At 35.3% G+C, this 11,229-nt stretch overlaps 1 protein-coding gene across 4 annotated transcripts in view; it reads left to right on the top strand.

Annotated features, from left to right (window-relative positions):
- The window catches only part of GALNT13 (polypeptide N-acetylgalactosaminyltransferase 13), a 579,203-nt gene that overhangs the window by 517,334 nt on the left and 50,640 nt on the right, over nucleotides 1-11,229 (top strand). For all 4 annotated transcript variants that reach the window (XM_029934560.1, XM_029934559.1, XM_029934558.1 and 1 more), the window contains exon 11: nucleotides 10,981-11,079. In XM_029934560.1, coding sequence (XP_029790420.1) covers nucleotides 10,981-11,079 — 99 coding nt within the window. The remainder of the gene's footprint in view (nucleotides 1-10,980; nucleotides 11,080-11,229) is intronic.

The raw sequence follows: 11,229 nt of genomic DNA, 5'->3' as shown, positions 1-11,229 counted from the left end.
AAAAAAATAATTAACATAATTGGAACTACAAAAAATAAATAAATAAACATTTAAAAAGATTAAAAAAAAGAAACACTAAGAAACTAAAATAAAAAAAAGAAAGAAAATAATTATTTTGTCCTTATGTTGAAGCTGCCATTTTCTTGGATCATAGTAGAATATCTGAAATGTATAGAATATAATCTTAACACTTTTTTGGCTCATTTGCTGAAAATAAAAATCTATAACTTTAATCCATAAACGTAATTTATGATTCAGTAGAAAATGACTGAAGGAAAAAATACTGAAACTTGATGGACCCCTAGCTGAATTGTTTTTTAAAGGCTGTTGTTTTGTGTCACATCCTGGCACTGTTCGTCAGCCATATAAATATCTCCTTATAGAAATGTTCAGTTTACATCTATTTAACCTTAAAATGAATGATGTAGTGCAAAGATTCATGTGTAATAATAGTGAGTGTATGACTTTCAAAGTGTGACTCTAGGTACTTCATAGTCCTGTGCCTCAGGGTTGTTGTTGTTATTTTTTTTTTTAATTTTTGTTGGCTTTAATTGGGGAGGGGGTGTTGCCATTGTTTTAAAATATGTAATATTTCCATGTAAGTACTAATGTTACATTGATTTATATTTAATACATAAAATATGAGTGCTTTTTAAATTAGAACACTGTTTGCATGCTAGTTTTTATGGTCTAATGTAACTGAAGATCCCCAATATCTAATACTTTCATTTCTTTACTGAAAAATTTAACAGTGAATCTGACTATACCCTAAGGAGAAGGGCATGTTTCTAGGAGTAGAGCATTTCTCTGGCTGCAGTCAATGGACCCACTAAGGAGTAAACCTTGATTGCTTTTTCTAGAACGAGGTATAACCAGGGCATATGACAAAACAGTTATGAGTAAGGCAGACTTTTTGGAAATTTTATGAGGGCACCAGAGTGACTCCTGAGAAAGGTCTCTAAAACAGAACCTAGATATTTACTTCTGGGTTAAAAATCCAATTTTATGGGGTGCCTAGGTGGCTCAGTCAGTTGAGTGACCCACTTAGGCTCAGGTCATGATCTCACAGTTCAGAGGATCAGACCCCATATCGGGATCTGTTCTGAAAGCTCAGGGCCTGGAGCCTGCTTCAAGTTCTGTGTCTCCCCGCTCTCTCTCTCAAAAATAAACAAACATTTAAAAAAATTATTTTAAAATCCAATTTTATGGTTTCCTGTGCAACATCAAGGAAATCTAATTAAGTGACCGGCTAAAAAACTAAAAATATACTGTGGGTAAATTCTTTTGTATACCTGATTTTGAATTAGCTGTCTTCTGTGATGGATCAGGTGGCCATATTTTAATGCCCAGAAATAAGTTGAAAGAGAGAGACTGCACCTTTCTGGGGTTTTGAAACATATCCAAAAAAGGCAGCATGTTGTATTGAAAAAAATCCCAGACCCTGGAGGCAAGCAAAGGAAGGTCTAAATCCTGACCTCATAGCTTGCAACTCAGATGGCACTAGGTACCCTCTCTGCTGCTTGTCAGCAGTGTGAAGATACAAAGCATCTAGCATAATGCCTGGCAAGAAGTAGTAGCAGCATCAGTGGTTAGAGTTATTGTAATTATTATAGCGACCATTTACTGACTTCTCATTAGGTCAAACACTATACTAGATGCTTTATAACTATTCCATTATTTAAAAAACTCAACTCCATGACTTGGGTTTTATTATTATCCCAATTTAAAATGGAAACTGACATATAGAAAGTTTATGTGATTCGCCTATATGTCATTGAGCTACCTAACTATAAAAGTCAGGATTCAAATATATGTTAGTCTGACATTAAAGCTCACTTTTTCTTATAACTAGAAAGACAAAATAGCTTGTATTATAGTTATTTATTCACAAAATACTTTCATTAAGAGATACAGTTGGAATCTATATAAGTGAAGCCCTATACTCTTAAGCCGTTCTACTGAAATGGAGGCAGAAGAGGCAGCAAGAATGAAACAAGTAGTTAAATTCAGAGAAATAAAAGATGCCCTATATGAAGTATACAGGCATGCTATGAAGTGCTGCTTCAAGACCCCCCAAAATTAAAAAAAAAATCTATGAGAGGTACTGTTTTAAACTAAGTGGGATATTAATGTGCTGTAGTTTTCCACTTTAAAACAAGCCTTAAAGAGATGCAATCCAGCATCTGTTTCCATGGAAACAGAAGGACAATTTTACCAAACAGTACTCCCCAGTTCGATTTTGCATAGTCATGTATACATAATTTAAGACGGACATTTTGATAATAAGTTTGGGATGAACTCTTAATGGACAACGGACATTTACTGAAACCTTTTTCTTTCTTACTGCCTGCCATTAACCATTTTTGGAAGAAAGTAAAAAGCTATCTTTCCTTATATATGAAGGTATTTTTTTTTCAAGTAGTTGGTGCCTCCTCAGAATGATATCCAAGCTACTTATCAAGACAACAAACGATTTCTTTGTAATATGTATATTTCTTATAGGTACTCATCACTTAGTTTACAATGGAATTGGTGGCATTTAAGAATTTAAAATTTCTTTAAATTTCAATGTGTTCAAAGCCTGTTATTTAATAATACAGTATATTGGTGAATATAATCTCTTCCCTGTCAATTTTTCTTTACAACTTTCTTAGCTATTTTGGAAGATGCAAATGTGTTATTCAGTTTCGCATTATCCTGTATCACCACAAAAATAATCATTAGGAAAATTATGGATATCAGTGTCTTAATTTCTTATGTTTGGATTTCACTCAGGTAATTGAAGTATTACTTTACCCAGCCCATGAATTACATGATTTCCCAATGGGTAGTTAAAAGCTGTGCAATTGCTTTGAACTAAAACCTTTAAGTAGCTTAATGAAGCATGTGCCTTTAAGGCTCAGTAACCGTATCATAATGGAATAAGGAAGTCAAGCTCTTCTTCGTAGCATTAAATTCTTTCTTAACTAGCCCTTTAGCTTATGGAGATTTTGAATGTCACTTTCTGATCTTGTAAATATAAAGGCAAATTTCAGTACTATAGGATTGAAAAATAGGATTCTAAAGTCATATGCCTCGAGTTTTGGGGCCAATGACAGGCCAGCATTTTGAGGGAAAAAAATGTATTGTGAGCTATGTAAAACTGTAGTATTTGGGCACAAGAGGGAGAAAAGATTTCTGTAGCCAAGTGACTTAACTCTTGGGGCTCATAACTTACATCTGCATGTTGCTTCACAGATGTTTAGACATGAGTCTGTGCGGTTTGGATTGCCTTCCTGACCTCACAACTTCTTCTTCCTTTTGTATCCTTTAGCCATAGCAGCTTTGGTTAAGGGTCCTGTTGCATACTGGTACCATATTCTATACATATTGTTAAAAAGGAAATTGGTGTAACAATAGACCACATGAAGCTGCTAGGCTGCAGGGATTGAGGGGACAATCAGTGACTGAACTCAGAGGCTAACATGCTTAGAGATTTACCCTCTGTTGGTAATCAGATCTATTTATAGATTCACAGTCTTCCTGACCCTTCATCTACAGTGAGGCTTCCTCACTGGTGATCTATCCTACTGATTTACACAAGTAGGCACATTCTTTCTGCCCATTATTACATTTCTAAAACTCTTTGAGGTCCAGTAGCTAATTTTCAATGCAGGGTAACTGAACATGCCTATATACAGATTAAAAAAAAAGTTACTCTTCATCTGGTGTTCATTTTAATTTTAAGGACTGTTGGGTTGTATAACCCACCTGTGAACAAAGGAATGAGTTTACCACATAAAAAAAATTTTTTTTTACCTCACATTGCTGATAGACTAGAACTAATTCTAATTGTATTACTTAAACAGATATTGGCACAATCATAACAAAGTATATTCCAATTAGGCATTTACTGCATTCTCTCAGTGTTCTTGTGTGCTTTTGTTATTCACCAAGATAAATGAAATTCTTTGATTTTCTATATTCTTTACATTGCGTGTGTGTCTGCCTGCCTGTGTGGACAGGGACTAATACATAATGTACTCAGAATTTTTAAGGGGCCTTTTAAACCCAAGTCTGCATAAGCAGTCAGCTTGGATTTGTTAAATATATAGACTTTGCACTCATCCTTCTGATTTATGCACAATTTGGTAAAGAGAAAATCTACTTAAATGCATATTCACTACAGCAATTATAATATGGAAACATTAACATTAAACTGGAATTCACTGCAAATGTGCCTATTTTCTTCTTTACAAGTAAAGAGAAACCAAACGAGGTTGACATATGTAAAATAATGATAATGAGTAACAATGTGCAATTGAAGAATAAGCATATGTTAGAGTAATTAAAGCAAAATAAAAGCTAGTTTAAGTTTAGATCATTATTTTTAGAATGGATTTTACAAATTGGTTTCAAAATGCAAAGGTATGAGGGTGAGGGGGGAGTATATATGCCTCTTTTCTAGAATTAAGAGCTCTCATTGTTCCTTGCTGTTACAATCCAGCAGAGGGAGCAAAAGCTAATGAACAAACTATGTAAGTGGTAAGAACATTACCAAGGCTGCTGCTGAGTAGAAACATTTAGAAAAAGGCTTGCTGATTTCAAACATAAAAACACAAGTGGGAAAAATACTCTCAATTTTATGTCATTAAAAATTGTTTTCAAGCAATAAAAGATTATGTGTAAACAAAGGACTCTCAAACCAGACAACAATTAAAGTTAAAACTATGTTGGCCCTATGCCACATATTCAAAGCTATCCCATACCATAAAGAATGAGTCAAACTAATTTTCCAGATCTGAAAAGTACCAGCCTGCTCTACTTATGTGGATACAGGTCATAAAACAGAATCTGTAAGGAATTTCTAATGAATGAAGATCGTCAGTGGTTGGCTGTCTAGTTTTTTCTCAGAATTAATGGCATTACCAAATAATTGGTGGTGTTAGGTAATATGGTACCAGTGATGAGATCAGTGTCTTTCCTGAAATTGACTGTTTTGCTTAAACAACATTCTTTGAGTCTCCAGGCTGTTCTTAGAAAGGTTCTGATTTGAAAATCACCCAAGATCATCCTAACTCACATCATCTTTTGCATCTCAAAAGATAAGGTATTGGCATACAGGAAAGTTCAATCTCTGTACCTTATCAGTTGCAGTAAGATGTGCTTGGAGGATTGTCAGTATACACTGGTGACCATTTTTATATTTTGAAGAAAATAGATTCATAATGTTGGGTTCACTGACATAAGATCAACCTGATGTACACTAACCTGCCTTCTAAGTGTGCATGGATTTTTTTTTAATCTGGGTTTCATAAGTGTAATAACATAAAAGTTTTGATATAGTCCCTATCCAGATGATGTCTCTCTCTCTCTCTCTCTCTCTCGATTCTTTAAGTTGATAACCGATACCCTGGTTCCTGACATTCTGTGTTCTATCCTATTTGTGTCTAATGTCATCCTGGCCATAGCCAGAAATTAGTTACATGACCTCAGCTCAATAGTGTGGCATCTAGTCTTCATGACTTGGTCCCCTTGGTCTGATCCTAGCCTGCTTTCAAATGTGTCTTGTTCCACGTGTCTTCACCATTGTCTGAATGTGTAACCTTTGCCTCTGGTTAGCTAGAACCCAATCCTTCCTTGCTCCTTCCTGATAAATACTGCTTGCCTATCTGGATGTCAGGATTGGGCAATACGCAGTTTTGTTATAATAGCTTTCAATTCCTCATTTGAACAAATTATTTAACTTCATTGTATCTTAATATTTTCATTTATGAAATGGGGGTAACAGGTTGGTTGTAAATATTAAATTACCTGTTACACATAAGTGCTTGGAACAGCACATAGCACATAGAATTATAATGATTACTAATTATTATTGTGGTGGTGGCCGTCACCCTATCACAGTCCTCTCATTCTGACAGCTGTCCTAAACTCCTGACTCTTACTGTTTCTAGTCCAGATCTCAAATCTAGCCAACTTCATCAGAATTGACTTGAGTTTCTATTTTGTATATTCTTAGCACCTGCTGTATCTTAAGGGAGAGGTAATATTTCATGTCCAGAAACTACCAAATCATTTTGTGGAATAGTAAGAAGTTAGAACATAGCAAAAATAGCACAAACTTTTCATGAAGTCCCCCAAATCAGTCTATTACAGAAATCCAAAAATAGTGGCAGCAATGACAGTGTTTGAGTATCTTTGAATTCTCCTGTTAAAACACAAAGAGCATCCAGGATAGCAAAACAAAACTATGATAGAAAACACTGACCACCAAATTAGGTGGCAGGTATTCTCACAAATCCCAAAATATAAGTTGTCAATTTCATGACCATGTGATACTCCAATCTCTGTAGGAGGATGCAAAGAAAGCAACGGGATGTCTGACGGAAATGAGACCCCGATAACTCCCAAAGTGCCATCAGATACTCATCTGAAATTGCCTCAGGCCAATTTGATAATAGTCGCTGAAACTGGGAGAGGTGTTTTCATACAATCCAATCTGAAAGTCAGTGAAAAGTCTCCTTCCTAATGTCCAAAAGGCTTATATACTGAGACTTGGGAATTCTTAAAACTCACTAGCTGAAGTTCTTTCTTAGGAGAAGCTCCAAGGAATAAAGCCCAATTAAGGAGGAAGAGGCAATGAGGATAAAGGAAATGGAAAATCCAGATGAAAAACAGGAGAGATGAACAGAACCAGGAGATTTCAAAAGAAATAGAAGGCTACTTTTTCAACTTTTCAGAAAAGTACAGCAACAGGAGAGCCAGACTTGTGAAGTTAGTTAGAAGTGGTCTTCTGTATAAGCATTCCCTGTTGGAAGAGCTGGAAACATTTGCCCTTCACCTTTCCCTCTGGGCACTGAAGGAATCAGCTTTACTACAAAACCCCTTTTTTCCACCAGCACCCAGAGTTTTCAAAACGACTCACAAAACAGGCCTCCAGCCAGCAAGTATTCCATTGTGTGCTCTTGATACAAGGGGTTTTCAACCCTGAATATACACTCCCCTTAATTGCAGAGCCTTAAGCTGTCTCCTGGTCCTATTCCAGACCATCTGGATCAGAATCTGTGAAGGCGAGGCCAAGCAGAAGCATATTATAAAAGCTTTCCAGATGGGGACCACTGAAAAAGAAGCTACTTTAAAACTAATTATAATAGTAATGTCACCATTTAACATCAAAACCCTGCATACTTCCCTCCAAAATGGTAATTGCTAAACTCTGCTGCACGGTAGAATTACCTGGGGGAGACTGAAAAGCCCCCGATGGCCAAGTTACACCCCTCTACCAACTACATGGAAAGTGCAGACTTGGGAACTAGGAAACAGAAGAGTTTAAAGATGCCAGGTAATTCCCAACAATAGAAAAGAAATGGTCTCCTGATTAAACCCTCTCTCTTAAAAGGTCAGGAGAACTGGATTCATGTAATTATAAGAACAGAAATAATAATTAGAAGAGGATGGCCACAGTAAAAATATAACAAGGAGGGGAATGATCTGTCTACAAACAATTGTATGGACATCAAAGTTCTATGCCCACAGACAGGAAAAGTGTAACCTAGTATTTCAAAATGAACTTAAAAAATTGTATAATGATAAAATATAGAAAAAAATTGCTGTAAATCAAATTTAGAAATACCTTTGAAGTGAGGGCCTGAAATGTAGTAAAGACTTAAAAATTAAAGAATGAATTCATTGAGAAATGAAGGCTAAACTTGAAATAACACAAGTCAATAATCCCAGAAACCCCCCCAATAATTCCACTTTTCATAGAAGGTGACATACAAAAGGGAAGTAATAAAATCTGAAATAGGATTTCCTAGTGGGAAAAATCAAAGCAATAAAACAAAATGAACATTATTACTGCCTATAATTTAAGAAAATGTTTTCCTGAAAGTAAAATTGAAACTTCATGTTGAAAAGGAATGCTATATATCTGGAAGAGTGATCCAGAATGAATGATGTTAAGATGCATAGCGGTAAATCTATTGAACCTTAAAGAAAAGAAAAAGGTAAGTTTGGCATTCAGGCAAAAAGACATTTGTAAAGAAAACCAGATTGTCAGATTTCTCAATAGCAACTATTTATGCTGGAAGTAAATAGCGTAACATTTTAAAGATACTTGAGGAAATAGATTGTGAGTGAAGGATTTCAGATATACCACGTTGATTTTCAAAGACCACAGATACATTTATCAACATGCAAGAACTCAGACTATTGTTCCCAGTAAAGGTAAACATTTGTCCATTTGTTCAAGCAAAACCTTGGAGTGCTTTTTGATGTCTTTTTTTCCTCTCACAGCTCATATCCAATTCAATGGCAAGTCTTACTTGGTTCTACCTTAGAAACATCCCCAATTTGACCCATCCACCTCTATCTCTATCCTACTATTCTAAGCAGCCACCATTTCTAGCCAGCACGACCACAGGATTCCCCTTACGTGTTTCTCTGCTTCTACTCCTTGCTCCCTCTAATCTGTTCTCCTCACAGCAGGCAGAGAAAGCTATAAATAGGTCATCTTCATGCTAAAAACTTATTTTTTACATTATTTAGTTTTGAATACCTTTCTCCTCTGCTCCTTGTTAACTGCACCCTGGCCACCTTACTAGCTTGTTGTTTCACTCAGTTTTCCTCAGCTGCAGAGAGCATCCATTTACTGTTCCCCTTGTCTGGAATGCTCTTCCATACATGGAAATATGGCCGCTCTCTCACTTTACTAAGGTATCTTTTCAAGTATCATTTTCTCAGAGTGGCCTTTCCTAGTCCCCTATCTAAAGTAGTACTCCTTCCATTGCTTTCTCTACCCTTCCTGTGTTCTTCATAGAAACTTTTGATCTTCTGACATATTACAAATGCATTTGTGCATTAACACTCTAAGTTCCATGGTGGAAAGGACTATGTTCACTTCATTCACTTCAGTAGTCTCAGCACCTTCAATGGTGTTTACATACTTTCAATATTTGTTGAATAAATGCATTCATGAGAGGGGTTACAGACCAAGCATGTAGGTCTGTAAGCTATCAGTCAATAATAGGTTGATACTGGGGACAAAACACTTCGGAAGCATTCTGAAGTTCTGTGCTTAGTTTGTCAAAGAGCAGGATAATACGCATCCTCCTATGTCCTTTTTAAATGCTACTGTCAGAATATGCACAGATCTGAATATGGCTTCAAATCATGCGTTGTCCAGCAAAAAGACAAAATTTTATAAAGGACTCATGCTGTTGCCCCTGTAATTATTAACCAGAATCTATTCAAGTACCACGAATCTAGCCGAGGTCCTTTGAATCAGACTGCATAGCTTACATGTAAAGTTGAATTAATCATTTTGTGAGATATTTATTCCTCTAAGAGTTATACTATTACACCATTCCATACTTTTTAGGATAATAATATACCATTTTATTATTTCTCAAAAAGTCTGCCTTTTATGAAATGTTAACAAGAAAGTGATATAAAAGTTTATATTTAAATTCTTTGTCACATATTGATTAGGTTATATGAAACATAGGCAGCCTGATAAACATCATCTATCAACTGTTACCTTTCTCAATCCTGTCAAGCTCCAGGTCCTGAGGCCTTTAATCTTCACTTACAGGCTCAGTATCCTTCAGTGGCTGAACCAACCTATATCAGATTGAGAGCATATTTCAGCCCTAAACCTACTTCCATGGAACCTGAACATGATTTTGCTTCTTAAAGCTTATATCCTTTCTCTTTAATATTCATGGTGTGTTCTGTTCTTTCTAATGTGTTGCAGCTCAGGTTCTTGATGAAAGCATCTGTAATCCTACTCTAAATCTTAATGCATTGGAACAAGGGCTTGACACTTCTGCTCAGCTCCTTCAGCCTTTGCAAAGTATGAATTCTAATCCCCACTATTCTCAATTACTGACTGGGGCCTTAAAGCAAATCACATCACTTTTCCCAATTCTGGGAACCATTACTTGCCCTTTGCATTCTGCATCATACAAAAAAGTGATTCATAATAAACCTAGTCTATCCTTTTTAGAAGTTTTTGATCTTATTCATTTGCAGTATGAAGAAATATGTACGTAAAGCATAGATGATTAATTAGAGGTATGCAAATATATGGGTGAATGGTAAGATATGCATGTTCCAACAAGAGTCAGAGATAAGAACTTTTCAGAAGCAGAGTGGACAAGTATTAATATGTACTTGTAGTTTAGACTAAAGGAGAAATTAAAAACATTCCCATTCCATTTATTAGAAATGCCTTTTTAATTATTCATTTGTGCTTGATTTAGTAGTTGTAGCCTCTTTAAACTCAATGAGTGGCTTCTGTAATTGCATGTGTCTCAAATACAAATTGACATTATGTTAATTATGGAACTAATGCAGTATTTGAGTGTAAACCAAGAATCCTATGTTTGCACTTGGCAATTTAATCTTGTTTTTGAGGGATTTTTAATGTGAAATCACCATTTAGTTTTATAACAGCTTTTCTTAGGTCAACTCTTTTCCATTAAGTTTGGCATTAGGAATGAAAAAAAGATGGATATGTTTTAGTTACAGAAATAATTAATCTGTTAACATATGATGGAATATCTAGTAATAAAGCAATCTGAAACACATAAATTTTAATAGTTAACCCAGTTGTTTCAATTCCTTTGCATATGGTACCACAGGAGTTCAAGAATAGACTATGAATTTTTTAGTGGAATTTGGCAACTGCCCTAATTTTAAACGCATTTTGGGACAAATGACTAATTTGTAATAGGTATTTCCCATTTCTGATACTATGCCATAAACAAGGAGTGCCTCTTGATTAGATGCTAATGACAATGTCATTGCTATTCAAGTTTACTTAAGTAGGAGTTTAGAAATTTACACAAAATTAAGAATAGACATAGAAAAAGAAAAATAAATATTTGTGTGCTCTTCTTGAAGAAATTTCCTTGCAAACATGTATCATCTTATTATGAATATATAATTTTATAAAACCAGGAAGATTTTCTGACTTTTTTTTTATGTTTCCTTTAGATAAGAAATGTTGAAACCAACCAATGTTTAGACAACATGGGCCGCAAAGAAAATGAAAAAGTGGGTATATTCAACTGTCATGGGATGGGAGGAAATCAGGTACGCTCTCCTTTTTTATCAGGCTCATCTTTGGGGGAAAACATTGCTGTGACGTAAACCATGTAATAACAATAAAGTCTTAGCTTAGGAAATTAATGGGAATTCAAAGCAAGAACTAATTTGGCTATTTCATTACCCCGAGTATCCTAA

Source organism: Suricata suricatta, chromosome 3 (genome assembly GCF_006229205.1).
Source record: "Suricata suricatta isolate VVHF042 chromosome 3, meerkat_22Aug2017_6uvM2_HiC, whole genome shotgun sequence".
Taxonomy (NCBI): Eukaryota; Metazoa; Chordata; class Mammalia; order Carnivora; family Herpestidae; genus Suricata; species Suricata suricatta.
This window is presented reverse-complemented; position numbering and strand designations above follow the sequence as displayed.